At 57.7% G+C, this 21,424-nt stretch overlaps 8 protein-coding genes across 8 annotated transcripts; 4 read left to right on the forward strand and 4 right to left on the reverse strand.

Annotated features, from left to right (window-relative positions):
- Nucleotides 1-618: 618 nt before the first annotated feature.
- ACE2 (C2H2-type zinc finger protein) lies at nucleotides 619-2,537 on the reverse strand (the record flags this gene model as incomplete). Its single annotated transcript, XM_083196671.1, has 2 exons — nucleotides 619-2,300; nucleotides 2,366-2,537. 2 exons carry the CDS (start codon nucleotides 2,535-2,537, stop codon nucleotides 619-621), a joined length of 1,854 nt encoding a protein of 617 aa, XP_083047879.1.
- Nucleotides 2,538-4,240: 1,703 nt separating this feature from the next.
- On the forward strand, nucleotides 4,241-6,418 carry ACO1O0_007299 (uncharacterized protein; the record flags this gene model as incomplete). Its single annotated transcript, XM_083196672.1, has 3 exons — nucleotides 4,241-4,429; nucleotides 4,515-5,388; nucleotides 5,445-6,418. 3 exons carry the CDS (start codon nucleotides 4,241-4,243, stop codon nucleotides 6,416-6,418), a joined length of 2,037 nt encoding a protein of 678 aa, XP_083047880.1.
- A 351-nt stretch (nucleotides 6,419-6,769) lies between these two features.
- Nucleotides 6,770-8,402, forward strand: ACO1O0_007300 (mitochondrial 37S ribosomal protein uS2m; the record flags this gene model as incomplete). Its single annotated transcript, XM_083196673.1, has 3 exons — nucleotides 6,770-6,800; nucleotides 6,851-7,823; nucleotides 7,895-8,402. 3 exons carry the CDS (start codon nucleotides 6,770-6,772, stop codon nucleotides 8,400-8,402), a joined length of 1,512 nt encoding a protein of 503 aa, XP_083047881.1.
- Nucleotides 8,403-9,089: 687 nt separating this feature from the next.
- Nucleotides 9,090-10,955, forward strand: SPT10 (uncharacterized protein; the record flags this gene model as incomplete). Its single annotated transcript, XM_083196674.1, has 1 exon — nucleotides 9,090-10,955. The coding sequence occupies one exon, from the start codon at nucleotides 9,090-9,092 to the stop codon at nucleotides 10,953-10,955; it is 1,866 nt and encodes a 621-aa protein (XP_083047882.1).
- A 377-nt stretch (nucleotides 10,956-11,332) lies between these two features.
- Nucleotides 11,333-13,146, reverse strand: ACO1O0_007302 (glycosyltransferase domain-containing protein; the record flags this gene model as incomplete). Its single annotated transcript, XM_083196675.1, has 4 exons — nucleotides 11,333-12,287; nucleotides 12,360-12,675; nucleotides 12,761-12,989; nucleotides 13,063-13,146. 4 exons carry the CDS (start codon nucleotides 13,144-13,146, stop codon nucleotides 11,333-11,335), a joined length of 1,584 nt encoding a protein of 527 aa, XP_083047883.1.
- Nucleotides 13,147-14,366: 1,220 nt separating this feature from the next.
- Nucleotides 14,367-16,235, reverse strand: CCT7 (chaperonin-containing T-complex subunit CCT7; the record flags this gene model as incomplete). The annotated part of the gene is made up of 4 exons (XM_083196676.1): nucleotides 14,367-15,505; nucleotides 15,564-15,885; nucleotides 15,949-16,115; nucleotides 16,190-16,235. The coding sequence occupies 4 exons, from the start codon at nucleotides 16,233-16,235 to the stop codon at nucleotides 14,367-14,369; spliced, it is 1,674 nt and encodes a 557-aa protein (XP_083047884.1).
- A 1,387-nt stretch (nucleotides 16,236-17,622) lies between these two features.
- Nucleotides 17,623-20,188, forward strand: ACO1O0_007304 (XFP N-terminal domain-containing protein; the record flags this gene model as incomplete). Its single annotated transcript, XM_083196677.1, has 3 exons — nucleotides 17,623-19,164; nucleotides 19,220-19,424; nucleotides 19,479-20,188. 3 exons carry the CDS (start codon nucleotides 17,623-17,625, stop codon nucleotides 20,186-20,188), a joined length of 2,457 nt encoding a protein of 818 aa, XP_083047885.1.
- Nucleotides 20,189-20,338: 150 nt separating this feature from the next.
- On the reverse strand, nucleotides 20,339-20,959 carry ACO1O0_007305 (acyl-CoA N-acyltransferase; the record flags this gene model as incomplete). Its single annotated transcript, XM_083196678.1, has 1 exon — nucleotides 20,339-20,959. The coding sequence occupies one exon, from the start codon at nucleotides 20,957-20,959 to the stop codon at nucleotides 20,339-20,341; it is 621 nt and encodes a 206-aa protein (XP_083047886.1).
- Between the last annotated feature and the right edge of the window lie 465 nt (nucleotides 20,960-21,424).

Genomic DNA, 21,424 nt, shown 5'->3' on the forward strand with positions numbered 1-21,424 from the left:
ATCCCAATGACAACCCAATTCATATTCCCACCAAATTTCAAAAACCCTTGGAACGCCAGCAGCACCAGGGGGGGCTCGATTCCCGTCCCCTCCTGCTGCTACGCCTTGCTTCCAGATCCCTAATTAATACACCAAGCCCCGATACCATTGCGTTCCCTGTTGCGTTCCCCTCGTCGAAACTCGTCGAGAAAGACCGCTATCTTAAGTAGTACCCTTACACGCCTTTTTGTTACATTTTGCGCCCCACCACCATTCATTTCCATCGCATAACGAGCCCGTACGCCACCAAGCCACCAAGATTTCAATCCTCCTAATCGGACGTCGATTCCATTAATACTTGATCGGCCAGGCGGGGCCGGCGCGGAGTATCGCGTGCGGAAGGGCATCGATCGGTTCGAAGAGCACGAGGGGAAAAGTTAGAAGTCAGACCAGAAGGACACTGAAGAGACGTGAGCATCATAACAGTTAGATCGAACAGCGTAAAAAGACAAGCGAACCCGGCAGGATGAGCAACAAGTCACCTCGTCATCATTATGCCACCTGCATGGGCCATGGGAGTCGTCCGTTCGAAACATTCGCAGCAAAAGACTTGGGTTGGGTTGTCGTGGACAGCAAACCTCAGTTGTCGTTCGGTGCAAAGTACGAGTCGTCTCCTGGGTCGAACATGGTCACGCCGGCGCCGTACAGGTTGCCGAACTTGTCTTCGCTCACCACGCCAAACATGGCATCCGCATAGGACCTTGTCTCCGGGTCGCCGTACTCAGGTGGCATGAATAGGTCCAGGTTAGACGACGCCGACACGCTGCTGTCGCCCGCCGGGTTCGCCATTACCTCTTGCAGCACCGATGCGTCTGGGTCGACCGCCAGGAACGCTGCTCCGGGCTCACGGGACGGCTCTGTGGAGGGCGCATCAGGTGGTGGTGTGTTGAGCTGGCTTCGGCGGCTGGTGGTCGGGGATGAGAGGAGCGGCGGCGAGTCGCTCATGATCATGTGAGGCGAGACGAACGAGTTGAGCGACGCAGCCGACGGCGAGGGCGCAACATCACCACCAGCCTGTGGGCTGAGCACCTGAGGGCTGATGGAGGGCATCGGTGCCGACGACGACGCCCGATTGTCGTACTTGTCGTATCCAAAGCCGGCTTGCGTCATGTCAATCATATTTTCAAACATGTCACCGCCCTCGACAGACGTCGTGTCGAATGGTGTCGTGGCCGCCGAGCTGTCTGCATACGTCGACTGGGACGACACGGAGCTGATGGACATATTGTTCTTCCGCCTCGTCCTGGCCGACTTGTCCTGCCGCTCGTCCATATCCGGCCGTTGCTTCCTAGGTCTGCCGCGCTTGGCATTCTTCTTAACGCTGCCATCAAAGGCGCCCACGCACATTCCCCGCTGCCTGTGGCGCGTCAGAGCATCATGCCTGGCAAACGAGTTGCCGCACAGGCAGGGGTATGGCTTGACGCCCGTATGGATCTTGGCGTGGCGCTTGAGGTCGTGTTGCCGAACGAAGCACTTCATGCAAGACGGGCACTGGTACTGGCGGTCGTTGAGATGGGTCTGGACGTGGGACTTGATGTTCTCCTTGCGCCCAAACTTCTTGTTGCACCCGTCGAATGTGCAGGTCCAGCGACCGTCCATCATGTCTGGGCCATCGATAAACTTGGCAATGTCGAAGAGCGTCACCCCCGTCTCCAGCTTGGCCTCTTCAAAGTTGATGTCGGAGATGCTTGCCGCGCTCTGGATGCTCGCCAGCGAGTCCGTCCGCCGGTGAGAGATTCTACTCCGGCCAGCCGGTGTCGGGGACCCTTCCCTTGACTGTGCGGCGGAGCTGGTGTGGACAGAGGCTGGTGTGCCATGGGCCGAGCGTGACCTTGCTTCGACGCTACCCATGACATTGCATTGGAATGGTGCTGAAAAATCGGAAAAGTCTGAGAACTGCGACTGATGAGGCTTGCAGGGGGTTCCGTGGTTTGACGAGTGGGCAAGGCCATCAACAGTGTTCTGCAGGTCAAAGGGCTGGTCAAACATATCCATGGGTGCCGAAGGCCCCATCTGAGCTCCGTTGAATGATTCCGAGCTGGAGAAGGTGCTTGAGATTGGGCTCGGTGCCGCGCTATAAGACTCGGTCTGCTGGATCCCATGGTCGAAAATGGACAGGCTCCGCGCGTTAGGTCGCTTGCGCGAGGGCTTGATTGTCTCCTCCATGGATCCATCATACCCTTCCGAAAATCGGTCAGGCCTCTGTTTATGCCTGGGTGACCAGTCATGTGGTGTGTCTGTTGGAGTAAGAGGAGCATAGGCTAATTGTCCATCGTCAGTTCATCGTTCAGGAATCACATCCTCATCCTCACCAAGTAGGACTCACCTCCGTATGTCTGGAAAGGAGGAGTGCGTTGCCTCTGCTCCGTCTTCATGGCCATTCTCTCAAACTTCCCAACTTGGACGGCAATGCCATGGCTGATCCTCTGGGGGGACTTCCGCGTGTGAGCGTTGTCGTCGAAATCCCAGAGCTGGTCGGTTGGTTCGAGATAGTTCATGTTGCGATTGGGTGCGGGTTTGAGAAGATTCAGGTTCAAGGCGTGGCCTCGCATGATGCCTTGTGCCATAGTGATCTGTAGTTCCCTAGTATACAGTATGCTACATCAATGGCCATGGGGGTGGGAGGGTTGATGGGGAGGTCATTGTTTACTCTTGGGATGCTCGTCGCCACGGCAACGCGCCACCAGATACGTAGCCAACCGATCTGTGCACACCGGGACGGGGTTACCGAGCGTCACCACCCCCTTACCTAAAGTCAAAAGAGGTTAGTAGGTACGTATTCTTCAAATTGATCCGACTTCTCGGCGCTTGCACAGGGCGTCTTCCTCTCCCCAGCCGGCATGCCTGGTAAGGCGCGGATCCTACTGCGGGTACCTTGAGGAGCTGCAACCACTTCCGCGATTGGGCATGCAAGAAAAGACGTCAGAGACATTGTCCTGGTCGATTCCATCGCTCAGCTACTACTCTATTATTTTCATAAACGCTACAGATACTGTGAGTACCTAGGAGAAGAATTCTACACCATGCGATGAAGTCCGTCTCGCCCTTGGCCTTCTGACTACGTAGTTGCCCTACCCTGGAGACCGACGGCTCATTAAAGAAATCTACCTTATTAGACAACACCCCACATCGACAAGGCTACGTGATAGAGTGTCTAAGTAGGAAAGGGAGGGGGGAGTTGGAAACTGGTTGACTTGCCGACAGTTCAAGTGGGACGGTGAAGCTATCATTACAAGTTGTTGTTTGGAGAAAAGGCAAATCCAGGGAGCCCAGCAACCATACCACAACTTGTTTTATCACCGTTGATGATATGAACACGAATCTGAGGCCCATGTTCACATTAAAAACACAGATTTCGAAACAGAAAATATTCCTCTAATGGGTTTTGGTTCCGAATACTCCCAAAAAATATTTTTGCCCGTAGAAACCTGATTTGATGGACAACAACAGCAAATGGTCTCGTACGATATTCGTGCTGAGCCTGCGTCATATGATGGTCCTGCCCCCAAACACTGCTCTCGCATGATTTGCATCGAAGACTGTAAAAAAATACGAACAACAATCATTGGCTCCTGTCAGATGGGGATATGATACCGCCTCGAAAAAAGATGTTTTCCCCAGCTCGAGATGGCGTTTTGACGGCATATATGAATCTGATGCTTGGATAATACCTACCAATAATACTACATAGTAGGTGCTTTGATTACCACAGCTGGCCAGACAGAAAAATGGCGGCTCCTCGAGCTCCAGCTCTAGCAGCAGAACAATTTGCCTGAGCCGGTTATGGCCGCCTAATTTTGTCAGCCCACTACGTAGCTGCCACCGATGGCCCGTGCACTGAGTCGAGATCACAGGTAGCTCATCTGGCCAACGAGAAGCTTTGAACACCCCGAAAAGTGGAACTTTGGACCCTCCCTGTGGTGGTGCTTGGGCAGCTGGTTCTTGTCTCCAAGAAATTCCTCGGGGTCTTGGACGCGACATCTGCCGACCTGAGCCCATCCTCCCTCCTCAGGTTGTTGTCTGTTGACTGCCTTCACCTCTGCATCCCGCCCCAAGACATTGCAGCGCCGGCCCCGCTGATTATTGGCTGCACCCTCCTCCTATCCTGCGGGCTCTTTCTTTTGCTCGTCACTCTCTACACTTGCTGTACTACTACGACTTCACCGCCGCCCGCTCCGCTTGTTGACGCTCGCCTATCGTCATGTCTTCGACAGGCACTATGTCGGGAGGTACCCTCCGGACTCCTAACCGGGATCGTCGGGGTGGAATCCCCTTCCACAACAACAGCCCCGGTGGCTCCAATATTCCTCGTCCTGTTCACGAGGAGAAGCCTGGTGAGGCTGCCTCCGCTGTCAGCGCCAGCCGTCAGAAGCAGTCCAAGCGCGATGAGGTATGCTACTTTGAACACGGGGAACTCCTCTGTCAACCCCCAGAATACTCGTTCAGGACTGAGTCATGGCTAATGCCTTCACCAGGCTATCCGCCGTAAGCTGGAGAGCGATCTCTCCAAGAAGAAGAACATCAGTGGCCGAACTCGACACAGCCGGAAGGCCCCCCCGGGCACTGTCCTTGCTCTGAAGCCCAGCCCGGCCCTGCAGATCAAGCCGACCACGACCGTTTCCGAAGCGGCTCAGCTCATGGCTGCCAAGCGCGAGGACTGCGTTCTTGTCACAGACGACGATGACCGTATCGCTGGCATCTTCACGGCCAAAGATCTCGCATTTCGTGTTGTCGGCGCCGGGACTAAAGCTGCCAACGTCACCATTGCCGACATTATGACCAAGAACCCCCTTTGCGCCCGCACCGACACGAGTGCTACGGATGCCCTGGACCTTATGGTTCGCAAGGGATTCCGCCATCTTCCCGTTATGGACGAGAACCAGGACATTTCCGGTATTCTCGATATCACAAAGTGCTTCTACGAGGCCATGGAGAAGCTTGAGCGCGCCTACTCGTCCTCGAGGAAGCTGTATGATGCTCTTGAAGGTGTCCAGTCGGAGCTCGGAGCTAGCCAGCCTCAGCAGATCATCCAGTATGTCGAGACTCTCCGCTCCAAGATGTCCGGCCCGACGTTGGAGACTGTCCTCAATGGCATCCCCCCGACTACCGTTAGCGTCAGGACGTCGGTTAAGGAGGCAGCGGCTCTCATGAAGGAGAACCACACCACCGCTGTGCTGGTTCAGGACCAGGGTGCCATCACCGGCATCTTCACCAGCAAGGACGTTGTTCTTCGCGTCATTGCCCCTGGTCTCGACCCCGCCAACTGCAGCGTTGTTCGCGTCATGACCCCCCATCCTGACTTTGCCCCCATGGACATGAGCATTCAGGCTGCCCTGCGCAAGATGCATGGTTAGTATTCTTCCCTCGTGGCGGCTCCCCAGACCTAGACTGACAACTCATCTCAGACGGACACTACCTGAATCTTCCGGTCATGAACGACGGGGGAGAGATTGTCGGCATGGTCGACGTCCTAAAGCTTACCTATGCCACTCTGGAGCAGATCAACACCATTTCGACTGGAGATGGCGAAGGCCCGGCGTGGAACAAGTTTTGGCTCTCCATGGATCATGAGACGGAGTCGATGATGTCGGGCGACGGGAGCCACAGCCACCATCACACCAATCTCGGCTCTCGCATCATGTCGCCGGATGTGACTCGGGAACGTATTGGGGATAGTGTCGCCCCTGGAGACTCGGCCTCGCATGTCGGGATGGAAACGCCTCCCCGTTCCACCGTGCAGGAAGTAGTTGAGCAGCCGTCAGCTGAGGTGCCATTCCCTTTCAAGTTCAAGGCGCCTTCCGGGCGTGTGCATCGCCTGCAAGTCATTGCTTCGCAGGGCATCGAGTTGTTTGTCTCGGCCGTGGCGTCCAAGCTTGGCAACGAGGTTGAAGGCATCGGGGGTATCCCTGTTGTTGAGGACGGCAAGATGAGCGGTGCCGGGTTTGCCCTGAGTTATGCGGATGACGAGGGTGATACGGTCTCCATCACCACCGACAATGATTTGCTCGAGGCGATCCTGCTGGCTCGACAGGGCCGGCGCGACAAGGTGGACCTGTATGTCCACGACCCTGAGACGACTCCCGTTGTGGCCGCGCCGCCGCCGCCTGTCGAGACCCCGGTCATCCCAACTCCCGCCACTTCTACCGCTCCTGGGCTTCGCGAGCGCCGCAGCCGCTATGACGACGATGAGGAGGACGATGAAGATGAGGAGGAGGACGAGTCCCCGGTGCGTCGGACTAGGAGATCCCGAAACGCTCCTGTTCAGGAGCAGCAGGTTATTGCGGGCGTCCCCAATGAGCTTCTGCTTCCGGGTGCCATTGTCACGCTGGCAGTTGTGATTGTTGGAGTCTTCACCATCTCCAGGGCGACGAGCCGATAAGCTCCGGTGGGTCCCCGTATTAATGACATGACGAAGCCGGTAATTGGCCTTTGTAAATGTGTAGAAATTGTGCGAGGCTTTTCATACATATAGAATACCAAGATTTTGCAATCAGAAGCGGGTTTTAAAGTAAACAGTTATTGTCGGGTCTGTTGCCATGAACTCAATTTCCTTAGGCCGTTGAGCATGAGGTGTGGTACTCGTATTACTACTATGTATGACTATGTATGTATTAGTCCCCGGGCGGCGGAAAAACTCTGGACCCACCTACCGACCAGTTCCAAAATTTGGCGACCTTTTGGATCTCAGACCACCATCGTGAAGCTTGGGCAGTCACCAACCGCAGTCGCCATGATATTGAGAAACGCCGCTGTGCGGCATGGTGAGTCAATTGGATCTCCTGTTTCTATTCTTCCAATACTAACCCGGCAGGCCGCACCCTGGCGTCTCCCATCTCGAGGGCAGCCCTCCGCCAGCTCTCGACCCAGTCTCCTGACACGACCGACCCTTCGACCCCGGCGTCTACCGCAGCCATCGAGGCGACATCAGCATGGGCCACCTCGCAGGCCCTGAAGCAGACGGCAGCTCCATCACCACCCAAGCTGGTCAAGTCATCGCGGCGGAAGCAGTCCAAGTACGTGCAGGAGAGCATCTACAGCATGTCGATCGACACAAGCGCGGCACACCAGGGCCGCTCGTGGTCAGACCCGCACCGCGTCGGCGAGGCCGAACTGACCGCCGAGGATCAGTGGAAGGAGTTTCGGCGCATCCAGAAGGAAACGAAGCGCCTCGGTAGCGATATTGTGCGCCGGTACTCGCCCAGCGCGCTGCTCAACAACCCGCCCGCTCCCGAGGACGTGTCACTGGAGCTTCTGATGGCGTCGCAGACGCACATGGGCCATCATAGGTCGCTGTGGAACCCGGCCAACGCACGGTACATCTACGGCGTGCGCGAGAAGATCCACATCATCTCGCTCGAGACGACGGCGGCGCACCTGCGCCGGGCGGCCCGCGTGGTCGAGGAGGTGGCCTACCGCGGAGGCATCATCCTCTTTGTGGGCACACGCAAGGGCCAGATGGAGGTTGTGACCAAGGCGGCAGAGATGGCGGGCGCGTGCCACATCTTCACCAAGTGGGCGCCGGGTTCCATCACCAACCGCGACGTCATGCTCGACGGCCACATGTCCAAGGTCGTCAACGAGCACGACAAGACGCTGCCGGACTTCGACACGTACAGAGACTCGGCGCGGCCGCTGATGCCGGACCTGGTCGTCTGCCTGAACCCGATGGAGAACTACACCCTGCTGTACGAGTGCGGCCTCAAGACGATCCCGACGATTGGCGTTATTGACACGGATGCGGACCCGACCTGGGTGACCTATACCATCCCAGCCAACGATGACAGGTATGTCTAGCCTGCTGTTCTGGTTCTGTATGATTTGGATGGGGGCTAACTCGATCTTTTTTTTTTTTTAGTCTGCGCTCCGTGGGACTCATTGCCGGTGTGCTGGGCCGTGCTGGAAAGCGCGGCCAGGCCCGCAGGACGCATGACACGGCTCGCGGGGTGATTCCCTGGGAGACCACCAAGGAGCTCAGCGAGTACATGAGCGAGCAGAGGGATACGGCTCAGAAGAAGCGCAAGGAGGTTATGGGCCAGATGCAGCAGTACCAGGGCCTGAATGTGGAGGAGGAGGCCATCCTTGGCAAGGGCACGACGGGCGCCATCGAGGTGGGCGAGGACGCCATGCTGGCGATGCTGGGCCAGGCAGCCGGCGAGGCCCCTGCCGTGGAGAAGCTGAGCGTCGAGTCCATCGAGACGCAGCTGGACGCGGTGCGCGTGTCGACTCTGGAGGTAGAGGAGGCGCTGCAGGGTCAGGCCGCTGCTGAGAAGCTGAGCGTCGAGGCCATCGAGGCGCAGCTGGATGCGATGCGCGTGTCGACCCTGGAGGTGGAGGAGGCGCTGCAGGGGAGCACCAAGGCGTGAGCTTGTATAGTAGGGGAGGCACGTGTGTATTACTAGAGCTGCTGGACATGTAAGCTGGCGGACAAGATGTTTAACTAGTCATATATCTGAAGATGCATTGCCATTTCTACCCAGGCATCTATCTACTGATATGTGTTGCTGTTTCTTGCTCAGGTAAGTACCAATACTAACCAACCTCGATTACCTCGTGATTGCCCGGATTAACCATGATCCTTTTAAGGTTCCCTTGGCCCTTCGGGCTAGGAACATGTTGGTGAAAGTGCAGTGGGAAAGTGGTGGGAAAAACAGTGGAGGGCCAGAAAAGCCCTGGGAGGCGCCGAGGCATCCGTACCTCAAATTTCGCACTGCGCATTTCCCCTCACCACGCAGGAACGTTCACGACGGCACATTTCAGAACAGCCAGAATTCTGCCCACACAGGAGACGGCGGTTGACGGAGGTCCGCTCTCGGGGAATTTCCAGGCCGCGGGGGCCCTTGCATATCGGGGTTCTTCAGGGGTTTTAGCCCCGGAGTGACGGGGAGACGGGGAGCGACAGTGGTGGCAGAGAGAGGACGGGACGAGAGGGCCCATCGGTGAGGCCACTGGCACAATTTTAATGCGGCATGGGTGATGCTAACACGATAAAAGTACTAACTACTGGTAGTACCACCTGGCACGATAAGAGAAGACGGCCCAGATCGCCCGGGATGCCGGCCGTCATGGAGGACCCGGCCAGCCCCACCATCTACCGGCGCTCCGGACAACCTCCGTTCCCGGATCCGGCCTGGCCCCAGCTGCCCCAGGACATCGTCCCGCGACAGGTGACGCTCAGGGACCGCCAGACCGTCGCCACTATTGTGCCTTTTGCCTCCCACCACCAGGTCCCCTACTCGCTGCGCGTCTACCTGTGCGACCAGTTCAACAAGGAGATCGAGGGCGGCGACACGTATCCCATGACCGACACCTTCGACCCGGACTCCTTCACCGACTACTGGTTCCAGAACTTTGGCGCCGTCATGCTGCTCGGCAGCCTCGATGGCGCCCAGGACGTCGTCGAGGGCAAGGACTGGAGCAGGGAGTGCCTCGGCAGCTTCTACATCAAGCCCAACTACCCGGGCCGCAGCAGCCACATCTGCAACGCCGGCTTCCTCGTCACCGACGCCTCACGCAACCGTGGCGTGGGCCGCCTCATGGGCGAGACGTACATCGACTACTCCCCGCGTCTGGGCTACACCTACAGCGTCTTCAACCTCGTATACGAGACCAATGTCGCCTCGTGCCGCATCTGGGACGCCCTGGGCTTCAAGCGCATCGGGCGCGTCAAGGGCTGTGGCAGCCTCAGGAGCTACCCGGGACGCCTCATCGACGCCATCATGTACGGCCGCGACCTGATCCCTGGCGAGTCCGACGAGCTCGTCAGTGAGGAGCGCTTCGACAAGATCAAATACTACCTCAAGTACGGCAAGTACCCCAACGGCGCCGACCGCGCCGAGAAGAGCCGCCTGCGCAGCGCTGCTACCCACTACAAGCTGCTCGACAACGACAAGCTCATGCTCAAGGACAAGGAGGTCATCTCCGACCCGGCCCGTCAGTTTGACATTGCCCGCGCCGTCCACGTCCAGCAGCACGGCGGCATCAACAAGACAACTGCTACTATTGCAGAGAAGTACCACTGGAGTCGTATCAAAGAAACTGTGAGCGACGTGATACGAAACTGTGCGGAGTGCAAGGACCTGGGCAAGACGCCTAACCCGGGGGGCATTAAGAAGACGGCTGCGGCGGCGACAACTACGCCCAGCGCGACGAGCAGCGTTGGAGGCCGTGGGGGGGACGATTCGAGAGAACCGTCGAATGGGCTCGATGGTCCTATGGCTGTGTCAAGAGCAGCAGCAGCGGCGGCGGCGGCGGCGGCGGCGGCGGCGACAACAGCTGTGTCCCCTGCCGTCTCAACGTCAACGCCAGCAGTCATGGCCCTTCAGAATCATAGACATGGCATGCTTCCCACGTTATCACAGCCCAGCTCAGCCTCGAGCCCCGGAGGTGGATACGCGGCCCCAAGCGAGCTCTCCTCCATCGCGCCCTCACACACGCTGCGCACCCATCACCATCCCCACCTTCACCACCCGATGCTCCACGACCAGCACACACCCAATCACCACTCGCCCCACCAACAGCAGCCGCAGCATCACCAGCATCCTCACCAGCAACAGCAGCAGCCGCCGCCACAGCAGCAGCAGCAGCAGCAGCAGCAGCAGCACGCCCACACCGCGTACCAGCCCATAGACCCGCGGATCATCAACCAGCCCGGCGAGAACCCGTTTGACCAGTACCACGCCCACGCGGCCGACTTCCAGGCGCTGCTGAGCGCGACCGAGGGTGTCGGCGATGCGGCGGCCGTGGACAGGGATCTGGAGATGCTGATAGACCACCAGGGGGACGATGAGGACGACCCGGGAGGTGGCGGTGGCGGTGGGGCCAGCACACGGGGTGGGGATGTGATGATGGGGCAGGGGGCCAGGAATGATAAAGATAGGGGTAGTATGTATGATATGGGGTTCGGCGGTGCCGGATGACAGTTGGAGAGCGGCCGTGGGGTCAAGAGGAGCTGGGCTAGGGTCGAGGAGGAGGAAGAAGAGGAAGGGGGGAAGGGCAAGTGATGGTTTATCACATATATAGGGAGGTGGTCTTGATATGTGCGGCTTTATCCTTTCAGCGACGGACTTAGAATTATGATTTATGGACACGGTGGCTTGGTTTTGACTTTCTTATATTCCACGGAGTCTAATAATTACAAGCAGTTAGTACTTGATTTACACTCGGATCATACACATCAATTAAGTGACAATCCTCCAAAGTAGTAACCGCTTCCCATGAAAGCCAGAAAATGACTGCAAAGAACGCCGCCAGACATGACCAAGAACCATCTATGCATCACACATGCAGCATCCTCCTAGTAATTCCTGTACAGCTCCTTCTCCACTGTCGACGGACACAGCTCCCCCCACCGATGATACCGCCCATTGGGCCCGTCGTACGCACCGCCCCGGATCTCGCCCTTGCTGCCCTCCTCGCGGTCCAGCATCTCCTCGATGAGCTGCCGCCCGTGCGGCTGCAGCCACATCTCGGGCCAGGCGCGCTCGCGCTGGGCCCTGTCGCCGTTGTGGTTCACGATCACGGGCACCGTGTCCAGGCACACGTTGGTGTACAGCGGCACCTCGTCCCACCCGTGCAGCGGGCTGAACTGCGACGCGTCCGACACGGCCGAGCGCGGCACCCCCGTGCTGTTGAGCAGCTCCCCCGGCAGCGCGCCCTCGACGTGCGGCGCGCAGCTCCACGGCTGGCCCTGCCGCGACAGCATCTGCTCGGGGATGCCCCCCCGGTACGTCAGCCACCGCGCGTCGTCCTCGCTCATGGCCGTCTGCATCCCCAGGTCCGACCAGTAGTCCAGGCCCATGCCCAGCTCGTCCGGGTGGCCCGGCTTGTCGGGCAGCACCTCGTGGGGGATGGCCGGGTCGAGCACGTTTTCGATGGCGGCACCCTCGACGACGGTGCGGCCCCGCGCCGGCTCGCCGTACCGCCGCCGCAGCACCTCGCGCTGGTACTCCTGCTCGCCCAGCATGTGGTGGAAGATGGCCTGGTCGCTGCCCAGCTCGAGGGAGGCGTCGAAGCCGGCGTCGGCGGCCTCGACGGGGTCGCGCGCGCGGGCGGCCTTCTCGTTGGCGCGGCGGAACATGGCGCGCATGTCGCCCACGGGCCCGATGATGTAGGCCGACGAGAGGTAGCGCGGGAGGTGGGTCGTGTGGTTGAGCTTGAGGTCGTCGGTGTACTTGCCATAGAGCTTGGGCGGGAGGGGGGACTCGGGGATGGGGTAGCAGGCGGAGCTCTCGGGGTCGCTGGGTGTGCATCTGCAACGGGCGGGGTGTCAGTCAGGTTCTCAGAGAAGCGGGGGTTAGGTATACGGGTATTGGAAGACTCACTGCTTGCTGGCACCAAAGAGGATAGTCTGCTTGATGTTCTCCTCCTCGTACGCCAGGCCCATGCGGGCGATCAGGTCCATGTCGGCGGCTGCATTGACGGCGTGGTACCGCTGGACCAAGACCTCGAGGGGGAGCTGGAACCAGGCATCACCCTCCATGTGGGCGGTGATGCCCTCGCGGTCGGCATGGTAGTTGAAGCCGCCGTAGGCATCGACAATGAGGACGAGGTCGTCGTTGCGGGACTCAGGCTGCGCTTCGAGCCACTCGAGCACCTTTTCGATCTTGGCGATATGACGCCCGCCGCCGATGAGCTTGTCTGCGCAGAGAAAGGTAGCAGGTCAGTACTAGTACAGTAAAACCCTACTCGGCATCTAGAAGATGGTTCCGGGGTGTGGACGCACTATTGTTGAAGGTCTCACCCCACGAGATGAGCGTGGGGACGGGATAGCCGAGGACGGCAGCTGTGAGGAGCGTCTTGCATAGGTTGGCCTGGCCGCTGGATGTGGGCAGCAGCAGATGAACCTTTGCTAGCTCCTCGCGAGTCACGGGTTGGATGGCGAGGCGGTCTCGGGCCTTGGGAGGCGGCGGCGCCGGCTTTCGCAGTCGTGGGACGTCAGGCAGATCATCGTGCTACAAGGTGCAGGGTCAGCTCGTGGTTAATTGCCTAGGCGGTGGCCGAGTATCAGAGGGTAGTATCCCGTACGTGGTAGAAGAGAATGAAGAGCAGCACTGTGAAGAAGGCCAGAATGATGAGGCTCTGCCGCCTCGAGCCGCAACAGGGCAGCATGGTGTCTCGAATTGGCGTTGCACGGGGGGATGATCCTCTGGGGCCCTGTCCAGCGACTCCAGCCTGCCCAGCCCAATGCGGAAGGCGATCAACGACGACGGGCAGCGAGTCTGGAATAACTAGCGGCACTCTGCGGTTCAGAGATTCAACAGTCGTCGTTCGTTACCTGAAGAATTTGGAATACCTCCTCGCCGTCGATGGGGAAACGTCGGGGAGGAAAAGGAATGATGAAATCGCCCAGGCCACATCTGCGCCCAGAGCTTACCCAGTTGCGAGACCCCCATATCTCGATATCCCGCGGGCGGCCCCCATTTTCTTATTTGACCATCCGTGCGCGTCCTAGCCTAAAACTTGATGATCCCGCGCCGCTTGGCCAAGCCAGGCAACCAGGCAACCAGCCAAGCACCGATTAGTGAAGCAGCGAACCAGTCTGGGTTGAGCTATTGATGGGCCGCGTTGTATTCGTACAGTTATTAGCTTGGCGCCGGGTCGCGGGCGTCAAAAAGGGAGCGCGACTTGCACCTCGTGGGTAAGGAGTGTTGGTCTATTGGTCTAGAATAATGATGACATTAAGTGACGGGTCCAGAAGGAAGACCAGCACGGTACGGATATGTTCTGCTCCTAGTAAAGTGCTCTGTACAGAGTACTGTATGTCATAATGCAGCTTCACCTCATACGGCCTCGTGCTCACGAAACGCAACTTCTGGGATTACGAGTAGATCCAAGAATGCAAATGTGGTTGTCGATATCCTGCTACGAGTAATACAGGTCCCAGGGCCCGACTTGGCAGAGCCTAGGCCCTACACCATCCGCTCTGCGGTAAGTTGGTGACGCGGTCAGAGTCGCTCTCGGAAATTGGCACCCATAATAATAGGTGGTCTGGGCAACCTTCATCAAAGTGTCATAGAGGCACCCATCCACATATCGTGCCACTGCACAATACTGTTTACATAGTCATGCCAGTACTTAAATGGTATGCACAGGTAACGTGCTTCGTACGAGTACGGATAAACAGCTGTACGAATACCTGTAGGCTGTATCCGTACTCCGTACTCCGTAGTCACAAAACGCTAGGAATCGTGACATGCTCATCACAGTCCGTCTCATTACAGACCGGTCATCCTCGGCCTAGGCCCCAAGTCTAACCAGGCCATTTCTAGGTATCATTTCCAGATCCCCTTTTACTTTTACTAGTATATCCGTGCCCCTCCTGGTCTATTCTACCTCCGAGGCATCCCGCGCCCTCGGCCCCGCAGCGCCCGCTGAGCCGCACCCGGTGGCAGGGCTTGGCCCGGAGCTTGCGGCTGCTGGCTCTCCTCGTTGCGGATCGTCTCGTCCACGCCCAAGATCAGGCAGCTCGCCTCCGTGGCCGCCTGGATCGCGTTCACCTTGACCAGCGCCGGCTCCCACACGAACCGCTCTATCATGTCCGTCACGCCCTCGTCCCGGAAGTCCACACCCGCCCACGTCTTGCCCTTGCGGTGCTCCACGCGCAGCTTGTTGAGGATGTCGGTCGCGTCGAACCCGGCGTTGTCGCACAGCTGACGTGGGATCACCTCGAGGGCCCTGGCAAACGATTTGATGATGGCCTGCTGCTTGTGCGTGATCTTCTCGTCGGCGAAGCGGTGCAGGTAGGCTGACACCTCCATCTCGGTCGCACCACCGCCTCCCACAATCAGGTGGTTCTTGATTGATCGCTTGACAATCATGATGGCGTCGTGCAGCGACCGCTCTACCTCGGCAATGAACTGCTCCGCGCCACCACGTAGGATCAGAGTGCAAGTCTTGGCCTCCGGGCAGTTCTCGAAGAAGTTGAACCGCTCTCCGCCAATCTGTCGCTCCTCGAAGCTGCCGCATGTGCCCAGATGCTCAGGCAGGATGTCCGAGCAGGTCGACTGCACCACCGCGCCCGTCGCCTGCACCACCCGCTCCATATCCTCGGAAGCCACACGGCCGGCGCAGAAGATGTCGCGGTCCGCAAAGAATTGTGTAGCCAGATCGCCAATGGGCAGCTTGCTGAGGACCACCTTGGCGCCCGTCGCGTGGATGGCTTCCAGCTTCTTATAGATAATCTGCCACTCGGCATCCACAATGGCCTGGTACTCGGAAACCTGCTCGACGCGCACCTCGGCATTGTCCTTCTCCGCCTTGAGCTCTAGCTCAACGTTCAGGCACACAATCTTGGGCTTCTGGAAGCTCTTGGGCTGCTGCTCGAATCCAGCGTAGGAGAAGGTCTTCTTGAAGGCGACGCCGTTGACGTATTGTGAGTCGGTCAGGGATCCGCCGGGAATCTTCTTGACGCCAATAAGCTTCTCGTTCAGATCGTCCTGGTCAAGCGACAAGACAGCATCGACAACCACTTTGTTCGCTGTTAGTAGAGGCATGGTAGAGGTGGGAAGACTGGCAAAGTAACGTACTCTTTGTGAAGTATTCAGTGTTCCTCTTGATTAGCTTGCTGGTCATGGCGGTGGCGGCCAGCTTAGTCAGTGTTTCGCGGCGGTTGCCCTCGTTGGTGTTGACGGCAATCTCCTTGATCTTGTTGACGGCCATCTGCGACGCCCTCCTGAGCGCCTTGATAATGACCTGAGAGCTGACACCCTGCTCAACGTGCTCCTTGACCTCCTTGAGGATCTCGCCGGCTAGAACAACCACCGAGGTGGTGCCGTCTCCCACTTCGGCATCTTGGGATCGCGCAATATCGACGAGGATGCGGGCAGCGGGATGGACAATGTCGAGAAGCTGGATTTCGCGGTCAGAAGCGTGCTTTTAAAGCCAAGGGATCTATTCCGGACGAAGCTGTACCTTCATGACGGTCGCTCCGTCGTTGGTGATGGTCTGTCGGCCATTCTCGTCCACCATCAGGAGGTCCCCACCATAGGGACCAAGGGTCGATTTGATGGTTCCCTGGACCGCCAGACACGCATTAATGTTGGAGACAATCTGGCCCTTGCCCTGGGAGGTATCGGTCCCTAAAGGAATCACGCCGTCAGCCCGACTTTCGAGCAACGGGAGTAGCGGTCGTTGCGGCGGTGGGGTAACAAACCTTCCTTGAGGACGATAATCGTCGGCGTCTGGCCCCCGAACGACATTTTGGCGGGACTCTGGAGCTGGATTGGGTGTGAAAATCCGTTCCGGTGACCTGGCGAGAAGAACTATGGTGCTTGCCAGGAATAAGAGGAGGGGGTCTGGGAGGGTTCGTGGGTTGATTGATGTGGGAGTCTTGCTGCTGGCGGTCGAGCTCCAAAAAATTGGCAGCCTCCCACTTCCAGGTTCCCCCCTGTGCTTGTGTCCCGCGGTGCACGGACCACGTGGGCAGCGTCGCCTGGAACTCGTTGGAATCAACGGTAATACTCCGTACGAATACAACATGGAAGCCAACAACCACAGCGATAGATCTCACTCTGCCGATATGTAATAGTCGCGACACGTCAGAATGCCTACGACTGTTATCTCTGGAAACTCCGTTCAGTTCGAGCTATCTACAAGTGATGGAAACGACTGGTAGTAGTACTGGCTGTTCATTTCCTGGGGTCGAACGCAACATCGGGTCAAAATCCACGTCAGGGTGGGCTGGGTGCGTTTGTGACCATGCATAGAGGCGATGGTATATGGCAACTTAACACTGATGGCGGTTGGTCCGATGATTAGGATTACGTAGTAAGAGACGGAGTACGGGCGCATCTCGGCCACAGATCCGTGCAGTTGTCCCAGATCTGTGTACTCACCTCCAGAAATGTATCGAATCTTGATTTTCCCGGTTAAGGGCAGAAGTCGTTGGCCGAGATTGAACATGGTCAAAGGCATCAATCTTGAACAGAAGCTCCCGAGTTCCTTATGCTGCTCTACAGGATGCTCTGCAAAGTTAAATATTCTCTCAACTTGGCCGTGCGGAGGAGGCGGTGGGAAACCATCCGTACTCGGCTCCTCCCTGCAAACCGATAGGAATGATGACGACTCGCAGCCTGCCTTCTCGCACACACTGTCTTCTTCCATCTTGAATTTCTATTTTCGTCAAAATGGCAGAACCCAGGACCCGGATTCTCTAAACGACAATGGCTAACGTAGGGCAAAACGGGAGCTTGGCTTGGCCCGCTGAGCCCTTTCTCATCCATCCCGCCTTTGGACTGACACTCGCGAAGCTCTTATCTGTGAGGCAAGCATGAATACGTGTGACGTATCCTGCTCATCACCCAACGCTAGAATCCTTGGACTGTCATCGATTTAATGGCTCGGACCTTCGGATAGTTCAAGCTCTCAATCTACATACGGGACTAGCCAAACCTAACTGATGAGCGATGGTACCAGCTCAGCATCTCCTTCTTGGCCCGCCTGAACTTAGTTCCCCAGGTCCTGATCCCATGGGTGATGGCCCAGAACTTTGTATAAGGCACGGCCGGGCCCTGATGTCTGCGTCGGGAAAACACTCCTCTCTTTTCCTCTCTTCTAAGCTTACTATCCAAGAAATCACCCGCCAGCATGCCCGAAGCCGAGTCCATCCGGCCCTTCGGCCCAGCCCGAGCCACCGTCAAGGGCAGCCCGCTATCCAACGATGATATCAACGAGTACAATGACTACTTCAAGGCGAGCTGCTACCTCGCTCTTGGCATGATCTATCTCAAGGATAACCCTCTTCTTCGGGAGCCACTCAAGAAGGAACACCTCAAGCCGCGCCTCCTCGGCCACTTCGGCTCTGCTCCTGGCCAGATCTTCACCTACATGCACTTCAACAGGCTTATCAAGAAGTATGACCTCGACGCCTACTTCGTCTCGGGCCCCGGACACGGAGCCCCTGCGATTCTCTCTCAATCGTATCTGGAAGGTGTCTACTCCGAGGTCTATCCCGACAAGTCTCAAGACCTTCCGGGCCTCCAGAAGTTCTTCAAATATTTCTCTTTCCCCGGCGGAACTGGTTCTCATGCGACCCCCGAGACGCCTGGGTCCATCCACGAAGGTGGTGAGCTGGGATACTCCATCTCTCATGCCTTTGGCTCCGTCTACGACCATCCTAACCTCATTGCCCTCACGATGGTTGGCGATGGCGAAGCAGAGACTGGGCCGCTTGCAACCTCATGGCACAGCAACAAGTTCCTCAATCCCATCACGGACGGTGCCGTCCTCCCCGTCCTCCATTTGAATGGGTACAAGATCAACAACCCCACCGTCCTGGCCCGGATCTCTCACAAGGAGATCGAGGACCTTTTCCTTGGCTACGGCTGGCAGCCATACTTTGTCGAGGGCGACGAGATGAACAGCATGCATCAGGCCATGGCAGCGACGCTTGAGCACTGCGTCGAGGAGATCAAGGGCTTCCAGAGCAAAGCCCGCAGCTCTGGCAAGGCCTTCCGTCCAAAATGGCCCATGATAATCCTGAGGACCCCCAAGGGCTGGAGCGCACCACGCAAGGTTGACGACAACTACCTCTGCGGCTTCTGGCGTGCCCACCAGGTCCCCATCACCGACGTGGCAAAGAACCCCGCCCACCTTAAGATTCTGGAGGACTGGATGCGTAGCTACGGGCCGGACAGGCTCTGGACCAAAGAGGGACGGCCAGATCCGAAGTTGACGAAGCTCTGTCCCGAAGGCAACCGCCGCATGAGCGCCAACCCCGTTACCAATGGCGGGCTCCTCCGGAAGCCTCTGAGGATGCCCGACTACCGGGATTACGCCATCAAATTCGAGAGGTCGGGAACTGCGACGACTAGCAGTATGATTAACATGGCTACGTTCCTGAGGGACGTGATTGCGTTCAATCAGACCAACTTCCGCCTCTTCGGCCCTGATGAGACCGAGTCCAATAAATTGAGCAGCGTCTATAAAGCCGGTAAGAAGGTCTGGATGGGGGAATATTTCGAGGAGGATGACAATGGAGGGAATTTAGCCATGGCTGGGCGTGTCATGGAGATGCTCTCGGAGCACACATGCGAGGGCTGGCTGGAGGGCTACATCCTCAGCGGGCGACATGGGCTCCTCAATAGCTACGAGCCTTTTATCCACGTCATCGATTCCATGGTGAACCAGGTATGTAACTGTCCGCCCGCCTCTTTAATGGCGTGTACGTTAATATCTTCCTCAGCACTGCAAATGGATTGAAAAGTCCCTCGAGGTGGACTGGCGCGTCAAGGTTGCGTCGCTCAACATCTTGTTGACGGCCGTTGTTTGGCGACAGGACCACAACGGATTCACCCATCAGGACCCGGGCTTTTTAGATGTTGTTGCCAACAAGAGCCCTGAAGTCGTGCGCATCTACCTGCCCCCGGACGGAAACTGCTTGCTCTCAGGTAAATCCGAATTATGTTGCCGCTGATGCCATACCCATCGCTAACATGAACAAGTCATGGATCACTGTTTGCGCAGCGAAAACTATGTCAACGTTATTGTGGCGGACAAGCAGGAGCATCTTCAGTACCTCGACATGAAGTCTGCCATCCAGCATTGCACCAAGGGCGTCGGCATCTGGCCTCAGTTCAGCACCGACGCTGGCTATGATCCCGATGTGGTCATGGCATCCTGCGGCGACATCAGCACGCAGGAGTCCATCGCAGCCACCGACCTCCTACTGCGTCACTTCCCTGACCTGCGCATCCGCGTCGTCAATGTTGTAGACCTCTTCAAGCTCATCCACCCGAGCGAACACCCGCACGGCCTCACTGATATCGAGTGGAAGGCCCTCTTCACCGACGACAGGCCCATTGTCTTCAACTTCCACAGCTACCCCTTCATGGTGCACCGCATGACGTACAAGCGCCCCGGAAGCCAGAACCTGCACGTCCGCGGGTACAAGGAGAAGGGTAACATTGACACGCCACTCGAGCTGGCCATCCGCAACAACACGGACCGCTTCAGCCTTGCCATCGATGCCATCGATCGCATGCCGCGCCTGCACAACTCCGGGGCCGCAGCGAGGCAGGAGCTTCTCAATGCACGCATCGCGGCCCGTAACGAGGCGGTCGAGACGGGAATGGATCCTCCTGATCTGGTGGGATGGACCTGGCAGAGGTCGGGCTTGTGGGAGGAGCCGGGTGATAGGGGGCCTGTCCGATAAGGGACGGGGTATACACCGTGACAACATTGCGCAAGGGGGGAATTTGTTGTGTGTTCTGTAATTCCAGACTGTTTTAAATGAGTAACTCTTAGTCGCTTTTCTTCCCAACTCGTTCGCCCATCATGTGTTAAATCAACCCAACCTTTCCTGTCAGTTCTTCACAGCCCCCATGGGCTTCTTGAGCATATGCCACGCCACAATCCCATGGTCGAACTCAGTCTTCTCAATCGTCCGGAACCCAAACGCCTCGTACAACGGCCTCCCCTCGACCGAGCTGTTGAGGTACGCCAGCCACCCCTCCTCGTCGGCGCGGTCCAGCCCGTACCTCATCATGGCCGAGCCCACGCCCCTGCGCTGGGCGTCGCGCCGCACCACGATGAGCGACAGGAACCAGTGCGGGCGGCCGTTGAGGATGCGCGCCGCGGCGTCAAAGTTGGCCTGGAAGAAGCGCCGCGCGAGATCCTGGTCGCCTGTCGGCGGGTACATGTCGTCGGTCATGGTGATGCGGGGGGCGGGCGTGGGCTTGCGGACCCAGCGGGCCCAGCCGAGGATGGGTCTCTTGCCGGAGGTCGACGAGTCCTCGGCGACGAGAAGCTCAGGCAGGTTGTTCTCGATGAGGGAGCGGTGGCCCTTGAGGGACTGCGGGTCGGACTCGGGGAAGCAGTGCGGGTTGAGGAGGCTGTCCTGGAAGGCAGACACGAAGACGTCGAGCATCTCAGGGATGTCGTCCTCGGTGGGGGGGCGCAGCGTGATGTTGTTGTTGGGCGCCATGGTTGATGTAAGTTGGGCGAGTGTATGGGTGAGATTGGGATTGGTGAATGAGTGGTGAGCCAGAAGGACGACTTCTACAACTGGTTCAAAACAACCTGAGCTGCAAACCGACCAAACCGAGCTGCATAATATGAGTCATCCGGCCGGGTATGAATGGTACTGCATTGTATTATACGAGTAGTATCATATTCATCCATTCAGTTTAGCCCAGACTGAAAATCGAATACTCGGTTAGGAAGGTCAGAAAGGCCGTGTTTATGTTGCTCGTCGTACATGTCTTATCGAAAGCACCCGATTTCTGTCGGGGTATGAGCGGGAGCAAACCTGTTATAGACATGATAACCTGACGATTGTCTTGTGACCAAGGTCTGTCGTTTCTCTGTCACCTTAAATCAGACCATTTATGTCCTTCTCTCTTCTAGTATCTCTCGTAGGGTATGAGGAAAATCAGTACAAAGCACATCT

This window comes from Amphichorda felina, assembly GCF_050947745.1.
Source record: "Amphichorda felina strain 45539 chromosome Unknown scaffold_7, whole genome shotgun sequence".
NCBI lineage: Eukaryota > Fungi > Ascomycota > Sordariomycetes > Hypocreales > Bionectriaceae > Amphichorda > Amphichorda felina.